General features: G+C 39.6%; 1 protein-coding gene across 1 annotated transcript in view; it reads left to right on the top strand.

Moving 5' to 3' along the window:
* The window catches only part of elna (elastin a), a 51,124-nt gene that overhangs the window by 3,514 nt on the left and 21,745 nt on the right, over nucleotides 1–25,865 (top strand). The window contains exons 2-19 of the mRNA XM_068585930.1: nucleotides 5,951–6,019; nucleotides 6,468–6,515; nucleotides 7,682–7,780; nucleotides 8,060–8,086; nucleotides 18,828–18,893; nucleotides 19,000–19,089; nucleotides 21,383–21,457; nucleotides 21,806–21,883; nucleotides 22,451–22,498; nucleotides 22,654–22,716; nucleotides 22,859–22,885; nucleotides 22,994–23,068; nucleotides 23,304–23,345; nucleotides 23,439–23,522; nucleotides 23,614–23,664; nucleotides 23,768–23,830; nucleotides 24,294–24,344; nucleotides 24,436–24,498. Coding sequence (XP_068442031.1) covers nucleotides 5,951–6,019; nucleotides 6,468–6,515; nucleotides 7,682–7,780; nucleotides 8,060–8,086; nucleotides 18,828–18,893; nucleotides 19,000–19,089; nucleotides 21,383–21,457; nucleotides 21,806–21,883; nucleotides 22,451–22,498; nucleotides 22,654–22,716; nucleotides 22,859–22,885; nucleotides 22,994–23,068; nucleotides 23,304–23,345; nucleotides 23,439–23,522; nucleotides 23,614–23,664; nucleotides 23,768–23,830; nucleotides 24,294–24,344; nucleotides 24,436–24,498 — 1,119 coding nt within the window. The remainder of the gene's footprint in view (nucleotides 1–5,950; nucleotides 6,020–6,467; nucleotides 6,516–7,681; nucleotides 7,781–8,059; nucleotides 8,087–18,827; nucleotides 18,894–18,999; nucleotides 19,090–21,382; nucleotides 21,458–21,805; nucleotides 21,884–22,450; nucleotides 22,499–22,653; nucleotides 22,717–22,858; nucleotides 22,886–22,993; nucleotides 23,069–23,303; nucleotides 23,346–23,438; nucleotides 23,523–23,613; nucleotides 23,665–23,767; nucleotides 23,831–24,293; nucleotides 24,345–24,435; nucleotides 24,499–25,865) is intronic.

Here is a 25,865-nt window from a genome sequence, read left to right as displayed (position 1 = left end):
GACTACAGGTTTCTCACAAAGACATAATTTTTACAGATGTAAACACGGCAATTGCAGAGTTACTGTTCAGGTATTTATATAATAGGACGTCTGCACCATTGCTGAAAACGAATATTGATTAATAATTAGTTGAACTCTTACTCTTTGGTTGTGGATGAATGTCCGTCCTAGCAAACGAGTCAGATGTTTGGTCTGCAATCAACTACTGCCAAGTGTTCAACAAAGAAGCACATTAAGTTAAATGATTCATTTCAGCCCTCACGCAGCTGTTAGCTGCAACAAGCAGCCTCACTGGGCCAGCAATCTAAAATTGCTCCCGACAGGAATGTTTCGATCTTGAACCGCCAATGCCCACTGATGTCCACCTCCTTTTTGGTTCATGAACAACATGACAACATAAGCACAACATTGATATAGAAATTATAGGTTTAATAAAAAGCCATAACTGTTGATTAACTGATGAGAAAAGATGGTAATAAAATGAAATTTGGATTAAACACATTACGTCAATCTAATCAAAATCCTCTGGCATGAAAACATTGTGGGAGAGGGCAGAGGTAAACATTGCACATTACGCCTTTGGCATCAGTAATTTGGTCTCAACCAAACAAAACCATTTTGTGGGTGTTTTGATTGGTTTAAGCAACACACGTACTGGAGAATATGTCCAGTTCCCACGAAAAATGTTAGCAGACTGGACTGGAGGATCATAAATTTGGTACTCCTCTTTCGCATGATTCATAGATTTTATGCTTTCCTTGTTCCACTTTGTAAACTGCTTTTTTCCTTGCCAGGGTATTGTGGAACTGTCAATATCATGTTCATAAATCTGATTGATTATTTCTTACTCAGTTATGTTCTTTCTCACAGTGCAGATGTTACTCCACAATATTACGTCCCAATGCCAAAATAAAAAACTTGCTTTATGTCCTTTACTCATTATTTCTGTAGTGAATATAACTCATATCTCTGCTATTTTCAACTGTCACGGCATATTGTATTTCACATCTTTCACAATAGTGAATATAGCTCTTTATGGTCAATTTTACTTTGCACCTATGATTTCATAAATCAGTTTATGGAATGGAGTCATAATGTACATTTTTATTCCACTAGCTTTTTGGGATATCACCCTGCTGCTATCTTCAACCATGGGATATTATTTTATCCTGTTCAACTCTAAAATACTTATCCAGGAGAGTCCACTGCTGTTGAAAACCCTGTTTTAATTTAAAATACATGTCTTTTCTAATTCTGTAATGATACCCTGTCAGCTTCCTGTGAGAAGACTTCACCTAAGACACCCACAGGACAGCAACTAAACAATGAGCAGATTAGAATCAGGTTTTCTTAGTCTTTAAAATATTGCCATCTGTGCGCTCTGAGTTTGTTTGCCAGTGCATACCTCAAACCGATGTTCTGTTTTAGAGAGTTACTGAGACAAGGTTGGGCAAGTGTAGAAAACAACAGTTGAGTCAAGTTGAGGTTAGTTTATCTGGGCACCAGGACAGGATGTTGCCATTGTTCTTGTTTTCGTTTGTTGTGTGATTATTAGTCTGTAATCACGTTGGATTAGGCTTTGGTTTTGAAGGTAAATGTGTGGCAAACACAAGGGAAAAAACACATTGGCCAACATACAATCTTGGAAGCCACCGGCTATCTACATGACAATGATTTTGATTTTAAAATGGACTTATAAACTTGAGGTCTGTTCACGTCATCTCTCAACTCAAACTCCAGTCTTGCGTCTCAAGTTCTCAGGCTGCCATAAAACAAATCTGGCCAGGGACAGCAGATGAAAATTGCCTCTCTGGCTAACTCTGGCTCACTTACAGTTTTACTGTTGATTAGTGTACAATGTTACTGCAAAATAAACAAATACATTTAAAAATTGCTAATCAGACTGTAAACAATGAGCAGTGCACGTCAAAGACTGGCGACACTGGAACCCAAAAAATGTAGCTTCTTGCCGCATCATCTGACCGATAGCTGATGGGATTGGGTTGAGGTGTGTGCAAGAAGAAGATTTACGTTCCCATTTTTATTTTTACTTTATTTAATGCTCATCACACTCTCATTTTCCACCCTCCACATGCTGTGGAAAATAGACAGTGGACCAGGTTGCTGACAGTGTGCCAGCTGTCACATGTCTGATAACGTGATGTAAAGGAGTTAGCAGCCGCAGTGTTTGCTTTACTGCACTGTTGCTCTTGGTTGCAGTATTGAAGCTTTCTACAAAGAGAGAATCCAAACCTACTCTTTGGGGACAGTGGTTTTGGATAAGTCTGAACACAGCAAACAGTTAGCATTTTTCCAAAATATTTTTTCCTTTTATCAAGAGTGATGGAAATAGTGGTGCAGAGTTGTGTAAATGTCAAGTTGTCAAAGTGATGTGAGCACAATATAGAGTAGTTTTCCTCAGGACTTCCCAAACATTTTGAGGCGCAGCACTGATCAGGAATGATAATTGTACTCTAAGTCATTTGTAAAGCATGGGGAAGAATGTAATAATATGTGTTGCATGCAGTGTAGTTTATGTAAGTTTTTTGCATGCCTGAGTACCATGCAAATTGTTTCCATCAACTCTCATTTAATTAATTTGTGACGACAGTTCAGGGTCGTAATATAACATTACTCACCAGCTTGGAGTCGATATGTTATAAAACTAAACTTCTTCAACTCTCAAAGAATAATTGCAAAAACGGTCATTAACATGGGAGGAAGTTTGAAAATAAAACGTCATTGGCTTCGACTTTATTTAATTACAAATCAAGTTCTAACATCCAATAACTTAACTTCTGTTCTATTCTGTCTTCCTTTATGGACCCCATTACCCAGATACCCCCTAACACGTGTTTTCATTTCCACAAAGACTGTGGAATTCATGAATCCCATTGAATAGTTGATCAATATGTTGCGTTATGCGTTCTAGGCTGACATTCATAACATGACATGATACAATACCAAACTCAAAATGCACCGGTCCTTTTTTTTACCGTTTACCATGTGTCCGGTGAAATACGTCATTCAAAACAATGGAATTGGAGAGACCAAAACATTCGCACACACAGATGTTGTTTATAAAAATGATTTTTATCTAAGCTTATCATCTTTTCACACATTGTCCTTTTTGTGTTGTATAAATACAAATTTGATTCCTCTTGAAATTAAGGAAAAAAATCAATCTAAAAAACCTATGTGTTGTTATAAAAAACATATCGCTGTGATTCATAGTACTGCTAATAGATTCGAGAAAATCACAAAGACTTTTACAAGACGAAACAGGCTGAGGGAAAATGGGCCTTTCTTAAAGTAAATTATAACTATTTTAGACAAAACAAATCAATAACACATAGTTGCAAACACAGTCTATACTGTTAATCCAGTCACCATGTCCCTGTGGGTCCACATGGGCTGAACTTTGTACAACCGCAGTTAGAACCATAACATTTGTCCATCAGCTTTTTAGACCGTTTCAATATGGCCAAAAGTGATAACTTAAATGTATAACAGTTGATTTTTCTCTTTTTTCATCTTTACTTACATTCTTTACACATTGATTTAACTCTTTGTTCAGAACATGAATTATTTTAACTTTGTGTGCATTCCTAATACCTCTAACATGTGAGCTAAAAGAGGGGCCCTCGAAAGTCATGAAGTACATTTATGGTGAGATGGGGAAACCAATACAATATTTTAAAGATAATTTGTCTAATAATGTTCATCCCACATGGTAACATACAAATATCACACATGCAACTGAGGATGACAACGCATTGTCAATTTCCTTTGACCCCGTACGGGTGACTGGTCGCACAGTTGGACACATTCAAGTACAAAGTGTAGTGATGATAATTCCAAATAACTGTCAGGATCCCTTTGAGTCCATATATATCATCACACTCTTTTTACAGATCTGGGCTCACACTTTCAGTTCACACATCATTGTATTTAACTGGCAAGAGGCTTATTGCTTGCTGGTGGATGCTTCCTTGACTTTCCTTAATCACATCATCTATTTCGACAAGTTATACAATTGTGTTATTGACCAGTCCTAAGCTGAATAGCATAGTTTTGAGAAATCTATTTTAACTTGTCATTTTCTAGTTTGCTAGGCTTGTATTGTACACATAAGGCTGGACACGAAACACCAATTTTGTTGCAAGCTCAGACCACTAATACAAGCCACAACATGGTAATAAATGTATTCATCAACATTAATCATATCACAAAAACCTATGGCAGACTCTTGGAGATGACTGGCTTGTCCAGTCAATCTTGTCCCTCACATACATTCCAGTGCATTAACGTGACTTGGCCAGGCTCACAAGGAACATAAGCGCATGATGATGATGACGATAATTTAGATAATCATGAATCTAAATGTATTGACATAGGTCAGGTCACTTGGCAGATGTCAGAATATGCCTTATTTGGATGCAAGGTCACAATGAACCTAATGCACCCTTTAACAGTGCTACAGTAGCACCGTGGAATTAAGGAAGAGGAAAACTGGAGCAGACACACACTCCCTCTTACTTCGCTTGCAGTGCAGAGACAGGAAATCCTCCTTTTGATTGTGAAGTGAAGGAGCAGAATTGAGAACAATCTCCCCAACCCCCATCGTGTGGAGCATGCACCTGAGATCTCTGCCATGAAGCTAATGGCATGGGCAAACTGACAGAGCCACAAACACACACACACACACACACACACACACACACACACACACACACACACACACACACACACACACACACACACATTCAAACATTTCACTGTATTGACTTAATGATAAATTACATAACATTGGACTTTATTATTTATTCCTCATTTATATTTGAGCCTGCAGGATTCCAAGTTCTCTTCAGTAAGTCCTCAATATTACAAGGCCAAAGCCCAAGAAAACTGATAAGTTATATGATTTTCCAGAGATCTGAATGAGTCAAGACGAGTTAAAAGTCAACTTCTCTCTCATCTGTCAACATGTTCATTCAAGGGGGAATTGTGTGTTCAAAGTTATGTTGCAATTTGCACTACTATTTATAAAAAAAAAAACATTATTTAAACCCAAAAGGAAGAAATACTTCCTTTTTAATTTCCTTTACAAGTCAGTTAACCCACCTGTATCTGTTCTCAGTATCCTTTATATGCTGGTATATCTTCCGAACCCATCCAACAGTTGGAGTATACTTCTAGATTATAAACTTTTCTTCCATTGATTCGCACTCACTGCTCATTTTCTTAACTACACCCACAACCCAAATCTTCTTCATTTTCATTTTCTTAACATCACCAGAACTGATGTTATCATGGCACAAACCCAATAAATATGTCACAGCGTGTTAGTGAAAAGGTCAAAACCTTCCTCATTGCAATGGAGCAATATTGCAGGCATTTTTAATAAACTGCACAGATTTGTGCCTGTTGGCATTGTTCAGTTGCATGTGTCATCAATTTTCATGCAACTAAATCAGACAGTAATACCTTGTAATGTTCTTTCCTAATGGATGCACTCAGTGGACCGAACTTACAGTGTTCACACAGTATTTGCTAACAAACTCATGATCGCCTTTGACATGTGGTTTAAATTGGCCCCCCAACACATGCAAGGGCCATTAACCATAATTATTGTGGCCCTGTAGTCCCATTCTCTCCATTGTGCTTCAATTTCTGTGATGTTAACCATGTTTTTGCCTCAAAAATATAACATTGTATTTTAGCGCACTGTTCTTGTTGGATCTAGCTGTTAGTGGTCCCAGAACAACTGGAGACAATTTTTTCCTTTTTTTAAGTTTCTGTCGCTGCTCTTGCATCCCATGTCTGGGATCCAGAATGACCATCTCAGGAATTACTCTGGGTTGCAGCCAAAAAGAGTAGAGATGGGATGTAGGTGTCCACAGTGCTGCTGTTAGAGAATGACCCTTTTTTTCTCTGTTGTGTGTTCAAGGCGTGTATGTACCACCTGGAGCTGGAATCGGGCCAGGAGGCACTGGACCAGGAACTGGATTCTTTCCAGGTAATAAATGCTTTAAAGAAAAATAACACAGGCACAACAAACTAAGTCACATCAGTTGCTTCTGACCGCACCATAAATGATATATGTATTTACTTGGGCAGCTGTGTATTTTCGTCTGGCGCAGTTTGCATTGACCTCTCGTGTATTGTTAAAGTTGGAACTACCAACAACTTACATTGTATTACTTCCATTGCAGTATGGTCAAATTTATATGTTGAAGCACATACACGTCTGTATGGACATCTGCTGCGTCATAATATAAAAACTAACATGCATACTGGTATAAAATGACACAAGACGCCACACACACACTCTCCTGGTGTCCTAAAAGAAAGTAGGATGAAAGTCAGCTGGTGTAATGATAAATTGCTGGGCCAAAAAAGTGTCCATTACGTCATGAGATGCAGGCCAGCCATAACTCTACTCTGCTTGATTGTTGTTTTACAAGGGTCTGCTGGAGGAGTCCCTTTGGGCTATAAACCAGCTAAAGCGGCAGGTGAGTAGAAGAGACATTAGAGTTATGACTGTTCGCATCTGGTTTAATGAACTGGTGTACTACTGTTCAATGATTTGGAAATTACAAACAAAATTGGTGTGTTTCTATGAAGAAAATAATATTGTAAAATATTAAGAAATCGGTCATGAATACATTTTTCACCTGGTACCGAATGGATTTTTATTGAGAATCAAATGTTTAGTTCACTGCTTTTTGGTTATTCAATGGTTCTTTCAACTAAATCTAACTTTATATTTTCAATCAATTATTGAACTTTATTCCAGGTGGATCTTGAATGAGCTTCAGAGGTTCACATGTGAAATGTTTGCTTTAGCTCATTATACATGAAATCTCTTCCATATGGTAATCTCATTCATATAAACAGTGTTGCTTTCCCAGGGTCCTGATTGTGTTGTCCAAATGGATTCCAACATTTGTACTGAATGCTCATCCACAGATTTTCTATCTGTTGTTCGTCATTTCATATCATCAATAGCAGATAAACTCAGCTCTTCATTGCACAGTCCAATGTATTACCAGCAGTGTCCTGGCATGGCTCCAGCTCACATTCGCTGAACAATTTTGTCATTGTACAACCTTTTTTTATTGATGCAAGTACTTAAGCCACGACTGCAGGAAAAAATTATGTGTTGTTTGTAAGTATGATATTCTTTTACTTTTAGTTGAAATTTGCTCGTGGGTGTTTCTAATTTGTTTCTGTTAAAGAACCTAATGGTGTAATATTTATAGAATGTTAAATAAAACAAGAAGAAATAGTTTTCCAGACAAATTCCCCATCAACACTCAGGGAACACTCTTTTTTACAGTCAGATCTGAGGGAAACACATGGCAAGACGTCCTCGTCAAACTAAGAATAAAGAGAACCAAGGGATATTGCTGTGGCAATAAACAATGTGTGTGGAGCCAACCGCAGTTGTTTCGTTAGTTTATTGGAAAATATTATGAGGTTTGCGATTTGCAAATGTGAGGCCAGTTAGACATTTCTCAGTGGTAAGTAATGCTGATCAGGATCTTAACAATAAGAACCCAAAAGGATAATGACATGACAACAATACACACACGTAAGCAAATTATCATTTTTGACAACAAGAATGTCAATACCGATATTGATCATGATCACACTTTTCACTATTTGACCCTGTCAGTAGGAGGTTATAGAGGCGGAGGCCACGGTGTGGGCCCAGGTGGTCTGGTGCCAGGAGGGGCTGGGCATGGTGGCTTGGGTGTTGGAGGACTGGGTGCAGGTTTGTAGATTAAAAAAAAACACCTTCCAGACATTTTTTTTGTTTTAGCAGAGTCAATCAGCATATAATGTGTATGAACAGATATCTGCATAATAATGCAATGCAGGACAATATTGAACTTTTGATTAAATATATATATATATATATATATATATATATATATATATATATATATATATATATATATATATATATATATATATATATATATATACAATTGTTCAATATTACAGGGCAAAAGCATAGCTCACATGCGTTCTGTTTGTATTCACCTCATAGGACAAGGTGGCAAGCCCCCAAAACCAGGTAAGTTAGTAAATTTATCGTCATAGTACTGACTTTTGTCCGTACTACACACACACACACACACACACACACACACACACACACACACGCGCGCGCGCGTTACGCAGAACTTTCCAGTTTCCTTCGCGTGTCTCATCAGCAGGGTGAGATGCTGCCAGTAGGTGTAACAGAGTCCACAGGAAATAGTCTCCAGCTACAGACTCTTTCTTCTTCTCTTTCTACAAATTAAAGTGTTCTTCTTCTACAACTTAAAGTAACGCAACCAACTTGACTAGCTCAAGTTAGATCAAACTAGATCACACAGATCAGGGATCACACAGCAGCCAGGCCGCTAGCCTTCACTGTTTAACTGGCAGAGAGAGAGAAGAGAGAAAGAAGAGAGAGACATACAAAGAGACAGAGGTGAGATCTGATTGGATAAAGAGCGTTAAAGCAGCGTTCTAGGCCAGAGACAGCTGGCTGGCCTGAACAGCCAGCAGCCAGCAAGCCATGAGGAACAGACAGGAGACAGATGCTGCTCAATGACAACATAAACTAATAGGGGAAAATAATTATAATACATGTAGTGTATTTGTGAAAAACAATTACATATATATATATAACTTTTAATAAGCATTATGATCTTAATATATATTATTTTAATATTTTTTTTAAAAATTAAATAGCTATAACTTTGTGATTCTGTTTGGGCCAGCAGAGAAAGCCTCGCTGGCCCTGACAGCCCAACACTGTTGTCTTGACATTTGAAGATGTCATCACAATCCTATGTTCTTACAGTATAGTGCCATACAAGAATAGCTGTTAAGCAGTAATGTAATAGAGGTGAACATATTTGTTTTGTTAACAACATGAAAAATTCCTCAGCACTACATATACTGTTGAACTGGCTTGGTCGGAAGGAAATATAATATATTCTTATGTGGTAGATAAAGTAGGTAAATGTAAAGACTACACTATTTTTCACACACCAACATAATAGGAAGACCTACACAGATGTAGGGCACCAGCTGAACAGAACCAGTCATTTGATTGGTTGTCACCAGGTTTTTCTTATCCCCCTGTGTTTCCATCAAGGTGGGTTTACACTGACTGTAGCTGTTTGACCCTGCAGAGATTCCCCGACTCCTACACCTCTGCTGTATTAGGGAGTGATGATTGGCAAAGTGCAAATGGCCATCAACGCCTGCCAAACAACGGTGCCAGAACACTGATTAATGTTATTGTATTGTCACTCATACAATATCTGGAAACCTCCGTATTGAAATTCACCAAGGCCCTCCTCTCTGATACCATACAGTAAATATTTTCCTTTGCTGTATTACAGTCTGCGCTACATTGGTGCTTGAGCAATGTTTAGCCATCGTTTAATTTCTGTAAGCATTACTGATATAATCTCCGCCTACCTCTCTGTGTTTAGAAAGATAAGGAACCAAGCAATAGTCTTATAGTCCTGATAACACATGGAGCGGATTACAGAAAGGTCCCACTGGAGTGCCACGCCCCGCCCACTCATAAGAGTTTCAGGAAAGCCTTTTTGTGAAAATTACCTAACATCCAGGATTTGGTGGAGGTTTATTTTGGCTGGGATCAGCAAGGAGTATTGCCTTGGCTTTTGTATGCATTAGAGTTCTCCCTATAGTGCATACAATGTTAAAAGCAGCTCCTTGCGTTTTTTTTTTTTATGGGTGCTCCCTCACATACTCTCTGTTGTACAAAAGAAAGAAAATCTTTTACTTACAATCCGGGGTCAGTAAAGGTTTCATACATTTTTCAATGAAAGTAGCGACTCAAATGTTCTGATTCAAGGTAATTGGCATTATGATGGTGTTCAATAATCTGTGAATGTTGATTTCCATCAGTGTTGCCTTTTTATATTGACAATGGCCACTCCATCTTTATATGGACATGACAACTTTCTACATCCTGCATAGAAGTGTTACATTACTGTACAAATGTATGTCTGCAGTCCACTAGCAGGTTAGCCTTTCACGATGGCCTGTTGAATCCATCTGTGTCAGTTTCTCAGAGTTTGGCATGTGTCCAGAAGCTGTGTAAAATTTAGTGGCATGTAGCTGTGAGGTTGCAGATTGCAACAAACAAAACATCCCTCCGCTCACCCCTATTTGGTTTGTTCGTTGTGCATTCGTTGTGCTACTGTAGAAACATGGTGGTGCAACGTGGAAGATAACAAAAACATAATACGGGTGCGGCTTAGGTATGTATGAGGCAACACAGAGAGGTGACAACAATGGTGGCTCCTAAAGAGGTTAGCGTAGATGCTGCAATAGCATCAGTTACTTTAGAACTGCAGAGTATTTGGAATACATGTTCACATTATTCTCCTGACTCGCTCCTGAAAGAGTTTAGTTGACAGACAGGTCATCCAAATCCTTGCCATGAACTTTTGTGACCTTTTTCAAACTGACAGCTTCTTAGATGGTAGTGTAACAAACTATTGGGTGAGTCAGGTTAACACACTGGTCTTTTGACTGTTAATGTATAAAGCGGGATTTTGTTACTAAAGAAACGCAAATCCAAACACTGGTAAAATGCACAGTCTTAAACATCAGCAAGAGAGCTGCCATTAGTTCCTGTGTGGAAGCCAAGCAGTGACATTATATTCCACAGATACACACCTTGCCTGGCCAATAACGGAGAACTGCAGCTGGCTATGTGAGTAGCGTGACTGCAGTGAATTGCAGCGTAGCTCATGCAAGACCTTGTAAATGTTAGACTAATTGGGAATCCTGTCAGCATCCACCTTTGACAAAACACTGAAAGCTGGAAAGAGGAACTTTCTCTCCATGAACAGCTGTTGGATACGCGTCCTTTCCTGTATTCCCCGAAGCAAAGGTGGATTCAATCCTCATAGAATTATTGCCAAAATGTGAAACGTGTCTTTTTTTAGGCTAGCATCTTGTCACTTTCAGGAAGACTTTGAGGCAGTTAACAAGAACCACAGAGGTTACTTTTTTAGTTTTATTTTATTTTACTATTACAATAGTCTGTTTTAGATTGAGAGAGGAGGTTTCTGGGTGGGATGTCTCTTGTATGTGTCCATTCTTAGCTGGCCAATTGACTCCCTGAGAACAATACAAATTACGGTAAATATGAAAGAAAGAAAACATGCTGTCTGTCAATCAATCTTTGATCAATATAATATCTGATGATCCGTCAGAATCTGTAAAATTAAAATTAGCATTCATTTGCCTAGATTATAGATATCGCACAGCACATGGAATAAATACTATCGACACCACCCATTCCTATGATCAATGAAGGTCTACAACTTATAGAAAGGATGTCTTATCATTGCTATATGTGGGAGGTGTATTTGAATTGAAAATACTAATGACTAAAGGAAATAAATTAAAGGCTGGCAGTAGGTTATTTGGGGCTTCCCTTGAGTTGGCATCAGCAGAGCAGAGCCTCCACGATCGAACAGCCAAAATTATGTTCGACGTCGACGTTCTTTTCCTAGTTTTGTTGCTTTTCAGTTGGTCCGACCGGGAAATTGACAATGTGAGTTTGACAATAAGAGCCTACTACATATAACCTTGTATTGTAATGAAATACAACTCAGCAGCACCTCAAACTATAGCCTCCTGCATCAAAGTAGGATTTGTTACAGGGCTGATGTACTGGACTGCAGGAGCTCTAGATAAATATAACAAATTTACTGGAGCTTGAGTTTATATAGTCCCGACTTCTTATCTCGTCTTTATTTTGGCTCCTCACTGCCTCTTCACATAAAAATGTGGAGTAATGAAAAAAGGAAAGGATGTATATGATGAATTAATGCTGCAAAATGTCTGAATTTCGGAAATATTGAATCCATTGAATCAAATCTTGGATACTCCTATGACGGCAGACCGACCTGCAGTTGACAGAGAGTTATAGCTTCTGACTGCAGAAAACACAGAGGGGGTTTTAAGTTTGCACAACCTGTGGCCAACAGAAGCTTGTACTCAATTCAAGGCTTTTGCTAGAAATATCGCTTGTGCAAATCACCACCCACCCCACTCATTTTAAAGTACACATTTTGGATGATTCTTTTTTTTTGGTATGAAGGACCTGCAACTCTTGCAAGCATACCATATACTGTAACACACACACACACACACACACACACACACACACACACACACACACACACACACACACACACACTCATTGTATGCATTCATGCACATACATCATTCACACACACACAGAGCTTGCTGAAGGAAAAGAGACTGGTAGATTGCCGATGAAAGTGTTTAGGCAAAACAAGATGAGCATGGCGGAGGTTCAGTCTCCTGGAACCCATATGTGTTTCATTTCTGGACCTCAGTCCTGTCCTTTGCGCTGTCAGAGACTGGACGCATCTGCATGTGTATAACCGTGAGTGTATGTGCATAGGTTTAATTACAAATGTGAGCAAATGAGTACACACACAGATGTACAAATACTGAATAAGTATCCAGCCATGCAGTATCTCAGCACAGACACACAACATTAGTCAAGTGTTGCTTAATAAATCAAAAGAACAACTGCGTGAAAGATGGCATTTTCTTCTATTCCTACTCCTTATCTTTCCTCCCCATTTTCAGTCTCAGTATCAAGCTTTTCATATCTTGGAACTTGAACTGTCTGCAGAAGAGATTGTTTTTGGATTCTCGGAGCCACGCCAACCCCTCACTCGACTCACCCAATATATACACAGCCATCACAGTTTGTTCTCATTAGAAATGTATGTTGCTTCCCTGAAAATTCTTCTTGAATGATGTCACCAGATGTTGTTGTTAGGATCTTCAATAATCTCAATAATCCATCTCTAGAATTAAAGTGATATTGGAGTAAAGCAAGATAAAGATAAGGCTTTATTAGTTTGTATTAGTGTCAGACATAGACACATTACAGTTGACTGTGTTATTTCCCCCCACACTGCACCAATACTTCCACTATGACTCAATAACAGCTCTCCTGCCTTTCACCAGCCTGTTCTTTGTCATGTTTGCGTGGCAGTTCTCTTGTGAGCATGTTACCACCAGTATAATGCCCGTTGGGTTAGTTAATGAGCCATTCCTTTGCATGCGCTCACAACCTCCATGCTTCGTTTGCCGTAAGTGATGCTTAGCCATGGAGAAAGACTCCATGAAGACGGATCACCAGTTAAATGACCGTGTTATATAGAACTAATAAAACTGAGGGCCTGTTTTGTGGATTTGAAGCGGGGTATGTCATTTTAATTATGTTTTCTGGGTTTTTGGAGCACACTCACCCACGCTGGGTGGGTATAGCTGTAGTTGATCAAAATGTCAACACAATGTTGCATCATACGTTGCTTCACAACTTAAAGCAATACTTTTGAAATGCAGTATGATTTTAAATAGTCACTGCATTTAGTCATTTCGTCACATATTCTTGAATTTGTTTTTGCCATATCTTATGTTCCCAGTGCAGTCATTTTTGAAAATCTTGTATTTTGAAATGATATGACTCACTGACATTATCTCACCTCAGTACGCTGTATTGGATTGCTGGATTTCGCAACACTTATCCCGATCCAGTGCTAGACTAAATTACTTGTGAAGAAGAAGGTTGTTTTTTAAAGACTTTAGCTTTGACCGTATACAGTAGGTGTCTTGATGTGTTCGCTCATGGAGCAATACCTCTACAGATGTGTAATGTACAATTTGGTCAACAGCTTTTCCACTGTCAATGGCAATTACATTTTTACTTGTTTTCCTTTGTAGAACATCCAATATGTTTGTCATATGTAAATGCCTCAGATGGCTGCACGATGATCATGGCCTGTACATGAAATGCTTTGAGGCTGACTCAATGAAACTAACATCAGTGTTTCAATGTGCTTGCTTTGAGTTGAGCGGACCTGTTGAACACTAGTCTCAACCAGTTAGATGCATATGTGGAACATCTGGAAGAGGAAACACACTCGGCCAACTTTACATACCGTGCCTGTGTATGTTGACTGTTTTTCCCAACCTATGTATCATTTGTACAAATTAACTTCTCTAGGCAGGAAACATTCTTATTAGAAATGAGCAGTTTCTCACTCTATACTCTAATGCTTGCAGTGTGTTTGTCTTGTCTGCATGGCTTTACAGTACATGCTGTTAGTGTGTGTGCCAAGCTAAAATGGGCGATGGTCTGAGCACTGGGTTAGGCATACGGGATACTCCTCAGACAGACTCAGGGGCTCAATCTGGGCAAAGCAATTGTGACATTCTTTTAGAAGTGAATAAAATGTACACAGCAGAAGCTCTCAACTCTGAAACTGAGAAAAAAAAAGTGTTTAGTTGACTTTAAAGCTTATCGCATAGCTTGTTTTGCTCAATATGACTTTTAGCATAAACAATGACGTCACAAATTTAGTGGATATGGGGTATGCAAATTAACACAGTTTAAATTAAGGGGCAGTGGTACTGGTCTTGGCACAGATGTGTTTGAAGGTAAGCATGTGTTTGTGAAGGTGAGAGACTCACAAGGATTCAGACTGATGAGGTCAGACACCCACAGACATCCCTGGGCAAAGTAACCTACAGTAGTTTGGCACAGTGGCAGTGCTTGTAATCCACATAGCGTGTAATGATTACAGTGAACGTTAATTTGGAGCCATTAGTGAGACCTTTCAGAGATGATGTATCTGTTCTCATGCCAAAATGTGTGGGGTGATGAGACTCCAAAGTTGCTTCATCGCTGGAAGTGCTTGCAACATAACAAAACAGATCGTATTTTCCTCTTCTCTGTGTTGCAATTTTCCCTTATAGACATTTTAAAAAGCGATGACCCCGACCAACAATGGATACACTGATTTGGATCTGGACGCTGCCCCAAAAGCAACAATGTAAGAATATGAGGAGAACTTAGACCCTTTTCCTGTTTGTCTGTTGGAGTTCTGACAGTTTTACACTTGGGGTCATCTGGCAAAGAGGGAGGCTGAGGCTTTGGGACCTCTCATCGATAGTGTCAATGACTGCATGGAAAAGGAAAGTGAACACAATAAAAGGCTTGCCGCCAAAGTCGGCTGGCTCTCGCCAGCGAGAGCGGGAGACATGTTGAGTGTAGCGGTGTGACTGTGTGAATGCTTAATAAGTCCAACATGCAACCAGTTGAACTTCACACAGCTCTGTGCCAGTGACTGAGCACGGAGAACCTGGAAGTGACAAGGAGCACAGGAGGTCACAGGAGAGGAAGGGGGAGAGGAAATAAAGGGAGATTGAACGTGGCCACTTGTCTCATGCAATCTGGAAGCACGACAGCACCTCGCATCATTCTGCTTGATCCAGCTTGGACTGCGTCACCTCGTGAGAATGCAATCCATCCACCAACTTGGATGTAGAACAGTGTGATATTTTGATACTGATAAAAAAAATATGGTGTCATGGCAGTAAAGGACATAATGATAGGCTTTTCTTTCAAAGTGAAATTGCTATGGAACCACAAACAAAGAAGAGACTATTCCTGTCAATCACATTAAAATGCTGATCCTCTGGAGAGTTCCAGAGGGCCTTTGAAGATTAGTTTTTTATGATGATTTTCCATCACTGTATGCAGTATTGCAGCATTTGCACTGCCATTGCATGCCTCTTTGCTTCTTGAAAACATCCTTAACTCTTTGTATGTTTATGGTATTTAGCTAAAGACTCACTTCTTCTGTGATTCATTATGTTTCACACTGTCCGTTGACTTTTCAGAATGCAAACATTTGTTCTTTGATGGTTTGCCTGATGTTCTCAAACTCAATACATGAGCTAAAATAAATACAAATTAAAAAATGACCTGGACATTCCAAAGTCTGCTTTCCGCAGGTCTGCCGTCAGTTACAGTGGATCTCTGCCATGAAATTCTTTGCTCTCTTAAATTAAACCCTTCACCTGGTCCAGTGGGTTCACAAAAGTAGAACAATGGGTGGGTGGGTGGGTGGGGACGGGGTGAATGGGAGGAGATGAAAAAGAGCGGGCAAATCCATCATTCACTTCTCGTTTGGCCGCCTGTGGTTGCTGCTATTAGCACTTCACGTCTGGTTGGCACAACCCCTTCACAACTTTTGCAGAGGAAAGTGAGAGAGAAAAGAGAAAATAAAGGAGAAACAGGGAGAACATGACAAAGAGATTGAGAGCCGAAGACAATGTTTTGATTATTGCCTCTTGTACTGTGGTTCTGAAAGAGAGGAGTACCTTACCTAACCCCAAAGGAGCATGAGCAAGACAATTCAGTACTGAGATTGAAACCAGATATGTCTGTTCACACTGGCCCACATCCATCACTTGTACTGGACCAAAATTTGAGAACATGACAGGTCACTGAAAGATTTCATGCTGTCTAGCCAGTTTTACTCCAGTGTCAGACATCAATTTAAATACCGATGCACATGACGTGTTACGGAAGGAGGGAATGAATATGGCAGTCTCTCCCTCATCACATTTTCATTCCTCGAAAAACAGGACTCCTTATTTGTCAGGGAAGGTCTAGACTTGTGTACCCTCACTGAGGTCATTCTTAAGCAAGCCGCCACAAATTAATCACCAATGTTGGACGGAGCTCAATTATTCACTGCCACACTATCCCAAATTTCACCTCAGCAATTGCAGGTGCACTCGTCACTGCACAGCTGTGAAAGCCAGTGGTCTTTTCTGAATGGATCTGGCAGGCCATGTGTCTGCCACGGTTTTAAAAAAAAAACTCTAAATTGAGGAAACTATGATGCATTGCAGTTCTGCATCACTTACCTTACAATCTCCTTGGCCCTGAGTCCCCCCTCCTGTGTAGTATTGGGTTTCTGTCCTCCCCATTTTGTATTCAGAGGATTAAACTTTTTTAGGGTTTACTGATCCAAGGTCTGAAGGCAGCTGGGGTTTCAAGTGGTCTCTCTGGCTTCCTATTACGTCTTGAGAGTCAGAAAATAAACCACTACTTTAGTCTACAGAAATCCTTCAGCTTGTCAGCAACCAACCAAATACTGGGAGCAGCACCAAAGAAAAGGGATGCTTTGATATCAGAGTCATGGTGCAGACTGTTCTATGTGTGTGGCTTTTGACAACAAACAACATTGGTTTGGACTTTCCATAATGTGTTAGCGAAGGTCTATTTGTGTGAGCTGACGTGCTGTCACGATAGTCGGCCAAGAAAAACACGCTTGTTTGAGTTGACAGTATGGCGTAAATATGGTTAAACAGAGAGCTTTTGTGTGAAAAAATATTTCCTCCTCCCGATATACAATCAGTGGATGGTTGCCAAACTTACAATGTTCCAGTTTTGTTAGCGTGTCCTCTTACTTTGACCTTGAAAATACACAACCTGCAGAGTAGTAGTTGTTACTTGAGAGTGTTTTTTCCCTCTGGTGTCTAGTGATGTCAGAACTACATACTGTAAAGTTTCTCTTCCTTTCTTCTTATCTAAATCCTGCCCAGGGCCTGCACTCATTGTCACACACACACAGGCACACATCCTCTCAGGCTGACTTCTGTGTGTCTGTATCTTTGCTCGTAATCTCAAATTAGCGAGTTGAGCTCAACGTAGCATGTGCTGGGTCGGGTGGGCCAGAGGATGGATACGTTAAAAGTCTCCACAGTCCTGCCCGTCTGCACTCTTCACGTTTCTCTTCTATTGACATGCATAATCTCGCAGACTTTGATATGTATTTCCAACACTCAGAATGACTAAACACATACTTGTGTCAATGCAAGAGACACTGGAAAAGGGAAAGTCCAAGATAACTTGTGATTTATATAAGAATTGATTACTGTTGTTATTACTTCGTGGTGCATCTGGGGATAGTTGAGCAATCGAAGAGAATCGGGCTGAAAGCTTTGAAGGAGCTGGATCATTGCAAAGGGTGCTTAGCTTAGCATCTGGGCTTACATTGCATGCTCAGTCTTTTTGCCAAGCCCTTGGCAAGGCTAATGCCCACATTTGTTTTGACTATCCTAGGTCATGAAACTCCACACTTCCAACTTTCTCTCTGTCTCTCCCAGCACATTCCTCCTACCTGCACCCCGCAGATTGCTGGACTCAAAGCTCTCGCTCTCCAGTCTGATCCCCCACTGCAGCTCCACTCCCTTGTTCAGCTTTATTCCCATGCTTACTTGTTCTCACCCCAGATTCTTTGGCTTACAAGTATTGATGAAAACAAGTTCCTTGGTGGACTAGCCTGCTGGCAGCATCGAATTTCCTCTTGTTTCAGAAACATTCATTACTCCAACATGTTTATCTCTGATTGGGGAACTTGCTCAGCCTCTTTTCTCTGAGAAATAAAATTCTGAGAATAATTTTCCTGACATGTTCTACAACATGGAGTCTCTTGTCAATATATCACTCTGACAGTTATCTGGAGAAAGTTAAGTTCCACTTAACCACATCTAGATTCGAATCATATCCCACCATCACTCACTATGTCCTGGTAGGTTTTAGTTTCAGACTTTTTCAACATACTGCTCCCCCCAGTGTTTCGAATACAGCATAACCAGATTATTTAACAATGTTTTGTCTCATGCTTTTATCAGTGGAGGTCAACAGCAATCCTTGGCTCTAGACTTAATTAAATACACATAAAAGTGTATTTTGTGTTTATTTTTATTGGGAAATGGATTATCGTTATCTAAGGATTACTGCTGAATAAATCACTTCGGCCACAGTGACGAAAGCTATGCTTCTTTTCTTTGATTCTCCTTCCCTTCATCCACAGTTTGTGATACAGTTAATCTTACTACTCTAACTGTCTGTCTTTCTCATCCAGGTTATGGCAATCTAGGAGCCGGTGGTCAAGGAGGTGGTGGCCTGGGAGCTGGAGGCTATGGAGGAGGTGAGAGTGTAATAAACATTTAGTTGACAGACGTGTCAACATTGTATTCTCTCTGTAACAACATCATTTAAATCCTCACTCATCTTTACCAATTTCTTTAATTTAGGTGGTTATGGTGGATATGGTGCATACGGTGGTTATGGTGGCAACGCAGGGGGCTTTTTCCCAGGAGTTGGACAGAAGGCTGCTAAAAGAGGTACAGCAGATGGCAAAACATATCTTGATAGAAATTTCACAGTGTTCTGTAAAGGTAGTGATGGCCCCTTAATTGGTGCCACCAGTTGAATCATTGGTATAGTGATCGGTTGATATTCTACATCAAACCCATAATCGCATCCTTTTCCTTCCAAAGATATGTCTGTCCCATGGGCAAATTTATGGACACTCGTAAGCTCCAATTTCAGACCCAGTGTGACATTGATGAAGAAGTACTGCATTAAGCATCACCCACTCAATGGCAGTCCCCTAGTGTGCTCGTACGTGGTGGAATGGACTTCTTTTTAGTTCTTTGATGCTTTGAGTGTTTTTATGAATTGACAGATGGAACAATGTTAGTTCAGTCATATGTCAAAAACTATTATTTTGAAGATATCCATTACACTAGAACATTACAGAAATCAGACATGTTATGTTTCCTTTTTATTTTGAACCATGTAAAATTGATTGGTGCATCCATATTTACTTTAAATTTGAATCTTTACATGATTTATTTATGGACGCAACCATTGGACACAGCAACAGCAAACACACACACACTTTTTTCTGGACTTTAAAACCTGTATTTAGTGCAGGAGGCTCAACAAAGTTGATGGAAACTGTGGTCATCAAACATCATGATGTAATATTGGTTGTTTGAACAAGACACTGATCCTGTGCCAATTGTATTGAGTTGTTTGTTTAGATGGCTGTATAGTGATAGTATGTGGCTTTCCACTTAGTTTCAACCTTTCAGTAAAAAATGCCTCAGATTCCAGGAACTTAAGTTTGATCGTGATATTTCTTGTGTAAAGGTGGAATGGAAAGGTAAGCTATGTAGAATTAAGAAAAAGATGATCACTTCCAAAGTTCAAATTGTATGTTTTGTGTGGTTTATTCAGCGTGTTAAGGTTTAAATAGGGGATGAGATATCAGTATAGGTAACATCCACATTAACTGGCTATGGTGGTGATCTATCCAGCTTCCTGGTTAAGGAGGAACTCAACTGGAGAAATATTCAGTCAGTTTGGTTCATACTTGCTTGAATGCTTCAATCATTGTCCTACATTAAAAGCTTTTGCTCAGACATGAACATAAAAAGCACAATAATTAGTTTCCTTGAGGGCTACTCCCTAAATCTTTTGTATTGACGAACACCGCTGAAATTCTGGTTGTCCTAATCACAGGTGCAGGAGGCCATCTGGTACCACATGGAGGTTAGCTGATTCTTGGCCTGATGACAGACTACTGTACGACTTAACCTGAGTTCACTTATCATGCTTTCATGTTATGAGAAAGCCCAAATGAATGTTTTGTATTAATGGTAACTCAGTATGAAAAACACTGTTTGGCAAACACGTGCACATTTTTGTGGTGCATCTGAAAACCTTGTACTGTTTGAACTTCAGCAGAGACCAGACTTTTTAAAGTGAGTGGCGGACAAGCTGATGATGGTGGAGTGAGATTTATTTATTTATTTGCAATGATGATTTCTCTCTTACCATACTACTGAAAATCAATGCGGTTAGTGTCGTGTGTGGGCACATCATTTGCTTGAAATTAGGCAAGCTTATTAGGCATGGCTTCTGGTGGGCCCGACAATGGCCGTATTCTATGGCAAAGAGTCGACTCTAAAGTATTAGTTGGCAATGACAAAACTGCAGTTTCTCGTCATCCGTGTGTGCTCATTTCATGATACTCAAAAATAACAATTTCTCTGCAAAAGAGCAAAGATAAAACAAAACATTCTCTCACCAAATCTCCCAGGCCACATACTTAAAGGCACTTAAAACATGGAGTTTCAGATAAAACCTTTTTTTAAGTGTATTAACCAAACAAAATGTATTTTATCCTGCTGCCAAACTCCCTAACAAGTGAAGCTGACAGGTCATTTCCTCCATGACAGGATAACCAAAGAAATGAGGCATTTGATGAGGCAATGCAAATGCCATGCTTGCTGGCTGCCTCTCCTGATTAGATTAAAACTCAGCCATGTTGCTTTTTCATGCGGTGGTGACAGAGCCAGATTAGCTGCTCTCAATGCCAATGGTAGGTCTAAGAATCGGAATACCTGCAGAAGAGGCTGACCACTTCAGCAGGTAGTCTGGCACAAGCCACACATCTGCACAATTTTGCTTTTCAGTATCACAGGGCCCTCTGGCGGCCGTGAGATGTTGAACTAATACTTGTGTTGTAAGGTTTTCATCACTCTGATGTTCAATGACTATGACCTTAAACCTGGAATTGTATTTTTATATTCTGTATTCTTGTCTGGGCACTTAATTCTCAAACAGGGACTGGTGGCACAGTGCTTGGGACAGGAGGAGGTCATGGAGGCGCAGGAACTGGAGCTGCAGTGCCCGCTGGAGGCAAGACACACAACACATCATTCTTGTCATTTTGCACTATTCATGTTTGTTATACTATGTTTTCTGCCTTAAGGATTGAAACACTGCTCCCATTTTAGCAGTACTACACCAACTCATACCACAAATTGGCTCTTCGTCAGTGTGTGACTTGAATGATCTCTCAGACGAAGAGCCACCTTGGGCTCCAAACATAGTACTTTTTCTAATGTAATTAAGTAAAAAAATATATGAGAGTTCTTGGGAGGCAGGAATCATAGTTACAGTTGTTTGGACGTAGAAATATGTATATTTGTATTCACACTGCACAGTATATGTTCGATGTTCTAAGGAACATTTCTTTTTTTTTAGTGCCTGTTATACCTCAGACAGGCCTTCCAGGAGGAGGTGGAGGAGGAGGTGCTGGAAAGAAAGCTGCCAAAGTGCCAGGTTTTGTAGACTCAATAATAAACTCAAAAGGCTGAAGACAGACAGGATGCAGTTCACTAGGCAGCGGAGCCACATCAAATTCATTTTTCCCATTGCATGTCAGATGGGTCGCGTGCATGGCAATGTTCTTTTGCATTTCAAATACAACAGAGTTTATTTGACGTGTTTTACAAAACGAGGACACATAAAACATATGATTTGTGGGTGTATGGATGTACAGCATATATATTTATATATATGATATATATATATATATATATATGATATATATATATATATATATATATATATATATATATATATATATATATATATATATATTATACAGCCATACATTAACTAACATGTGAAAAGCTTTGTCTATATTCTCGTTATTTCTTGTTATAGGTTTTGCTTAACTTTTCTGTGCTAGTAAGAGACTATGAAAAAATCTGTTCATTACAAAAATCTAACTCCCAATATTATGATTTCTCTTTCAAAGGATTTAATCATAAAAAAAGAAGATATAAACAGCTAAAACATCATAAAAATGTGCATGAAGTACTATCCTCTCATTGGCTTTGTCAGGTGTGGGCGTGCCTGGACTTTACCAAGGTGGACTGGTGCCAGGACAAGGTTTGTCTTTTTCATAGATAATCTCAGGAATTATTTCTCACCATTTGTCAGGTGTTTCAACATTGGACTTCTTTGTGCTTTTGCAATCAAGGACTGCACAGGGACTAAATTTGGCTTTCACTGTGGGGTGTGGGGTTTACCTTTGGCTCCTTCAGGGTTTGGTGGACGTGGAGTTCTGCCTGGGGTTGCCACAGGAACTGATCTCAATTCCAAGTCAAGTAGGATAAAACATTAAATTACCATTAAATGCCTCATATTTTAACTTTGAAGCACAATTGTTGTTTTTATTGACAAAATCATGAGTGTGTGGGTTCTGGTTCTTTCAGTATATGATTGGATTATGTGATTTATCTTATACAGTCGGAGGTCAAGGAGGTCAAGGACCAGGTAACTTTATTCATGGTTATTGCTGTATTACAAACATACACAGTATATATTTTTTATTTTTGTCAGTATTATTGGTTTTAGGATTTAAATTGATTTATTCCATCACAGGAAGCCGCGGGTACGGTGGGCCAATGCAGCCTGGTGTGTTCCACGGATACCCCCTCAATTTACCCAAAGCGCAAGGTGTGATCTGGCTTTATGATGTTTTAAGATACTCAAAACCTGTTCAATATGTTGATACTAACCATGTAAAGCAACTTTGACTATTTTGAAAAGCGCTATATAAATAAAATGTATTATTATTATTATTATGAATAACAATAATAAATATCTCTCGTATTGACTTTAATCCATTGTTGCCTATGATCAGAATGATTCTGGCTCTTCATTCTTTCAAATGCCGTTTCTTTCTCTTCAGGTGGCTACGGAACAAAACCGGGAGGTGGCAAATTGCCTTTCGGTGAAAATAAGTTTTTTAATTGTGATGCAAATGTTTGGTAAAACTATTGCATCAGCTCAATGATTAATGATGCGTCACATAACAATGTTTCAGGTTACGGCTTTGGAAATGTTGGCGCTGGACTTCCAGGAGGAATAGGCGGTCCTGAGTCAAGGCCTGGATATCCTGTTGGAACTGGTGTGTGTTTATACGACCATATTGTTCATTGATATGGTGTAAAAAGGCAGAGAAGACCAAAGAATATGTGATGTATTTATGCTTACTGCAGGTGTGGGACCCGGGAGCATCTCACCCGCTCAGGCTAAAGCTGCTAAATATGGTATCTTACCACATTCAATACAATGTTTTTATCAAAAAAAAAACACAACACAAGTTGTGTCACAGAATATATGTGTATCTAAAGTCCATGCTCTCTGCTCCAGGTGTTGGTGGTCTTGGAGGTGTCGGAGGAGCTGGTGGACTGTATCCAGGGCAGGTGCCAGGAGGTATGATGTCCAACAAAAGACATAGAAAGCAAAGCTAATAGTCTATTGCCATGTTATTCACCCCCAAAGCACTTTAACACAACATGTCATCGTTTACCTATTCACACACCTTCATACATTGATGGGAATGGCTACCGTTCATATGCCTGCAAAGGGAAAATAAAAAATAGCCTGCAAAGGGAAATCACCACACCAGACATAGAATTTTTGGTTGGTTGAGACTGTGTGATAGAGGCAAACACTGTAGTCGGGAGGTTGGTGAATGATCCTGTTTCACTGTCATTTATAGACTTTATGTTGCAGGACAACCATGTTAACATCTTAACAAACATCTTAACATCTTAACAAATTAATAAATAACACAATGATACCTGATAAACATTTGGGATCCACAAATAAAGTAGTTTACTAGCTAAACTTACGAACATCTGCAATGGTTAGATATAACTTTTTCTTTGTGCAGGATTGTGGCCTGGGGCCATCTCACCTGCTCAAGCTAAAGCTGCCAAATATGGTAGACTACCACAATCATCACCGAGACAAGTTGCGTAACATCAATATCGAACATACAAGTGTCTTACTAAAGTCTGTGCTCTCTGCTGCAGGTGTCGGAGGTGTTGGAGGTGCTGCTGGAGCTGGTGGACTGTATCCAGGCCAGGTGCCAGGAGGTATGATGTCTAGCAAATGACATTAAAAACAAAACAAAAAGTCTATTGCCATGTTAGCCCATCTCACCTGCTCAGTGTAAAGCTGCCAAGTTTGACTACCACATTCATTACTAAGACAATGTTTTTTAAATAAAAGAAAAACACAATACAAGTTGTGTCACAGAATATATGTGTATCCAGAGTCTGTGCTCTCTGCTTAAGGTGTTGGAGGCGCTGGTGGACTGTATCCAGGGCAGGTGCCAGGAGGTATGATGTCCAACAAAAGACATAAAAAACTAAGCTGAAAGTCTATTGCCATGTTAGCACAAGTCTAGCTAATAATCCACACCCATTTATACATCGCCGGAAGAGCCTGCGGGGGCAAATCCGGGTTACATCATGTCTTGCCCAACACATTGACATGGACTTGCGGAGCCGGGGATCGAAATGCTGATCCTCTGATTAAAAGACGACTACTGAGCCTCAGTCTCCCACACCAGCCATAAAATTATTGGTTGGTTAAAAATAAAAAGACATAGTTGCCAATATTTTTTCTGATGAAGACAACAGTAAAATGTGCAATTATTTTCCTATTTAGAATACCTCAACTTGGCTTGCCGTTATTTTTTGGGGCTGCGTGATCAAGACAAAAAAAAAGCCGCACAAGTAAATCAGAACTATAGACAGGAAGTTGATCAATGAACTTGTATTACTGTCATCTATAGACTTTATGCTGCAGGACATCCATGATGAAGTTAACACATTAATGAAAAACACAATTATTACCTGATAAACCTTTGGGTTCCAAACAATGAATAAAAAATGCAAACAACTAAGCTGTTACCAAACTATCTATAAAAAAAAAAAGCAGAAATATCATCTGTCAATTAACTTAATCCTTAAATCATATTTTTTACTAGGACGTACTTACATCTGCAATGGTTAAGTATAACTTTTTCTTTGTGAAGGATTGGGATCTGGGGCCATCTCACCTGCTCAAGCTAAAGCTGCAAAATATGGTAGACTACCACAATCATTACTAAGACGATGTTTTTATATCAAGAAAAACACAATACATATGACACTAGTCTGTGCTCATTGCTCCAGGTGTTGGAGGTGTTGGAGGTGCTGCTGGAGCTGGTGGACTGTATCCAGGCCAGATGCCAGGAGGTATGATATCAAACAAAAGACATAAAAAACTAAACTAAAAGTCTATTGCCACGTTAGCACAAGTCTATCTAATAATCCATACCCATTCATACACTGCTGCAATAGCCTGCGGGGGAAAATTTGGGCTACTTGCCTTGCTCAAGGACACATTGACATGGACTAGCGGAGCCGGGGATCGAAATGCCGATCCTCTGATGGAAGCTTGACCCTGTTCGACC

This window comes from Clinocottus analis, unplaced genomic scaffold (assembly GCF_023055335.1).
Source record: "Clinocottus analis isolate CAN_PGR_092001 unplaced genomic scaffold, fCliAna1.0.p SCAF_2, whole genome shotgun sequence".
In the NCBI taxonomy this organism is placed as follows: domain Eukaryota; kingdom Metazoa; phylum Chordata; class Actinopteri; order Perciformes; family Cottidae; genus Clinocottus; species Clinocottus analis.
This window is presented reverse-complemented; position numbering and strand designations above follow the sequence as displayed.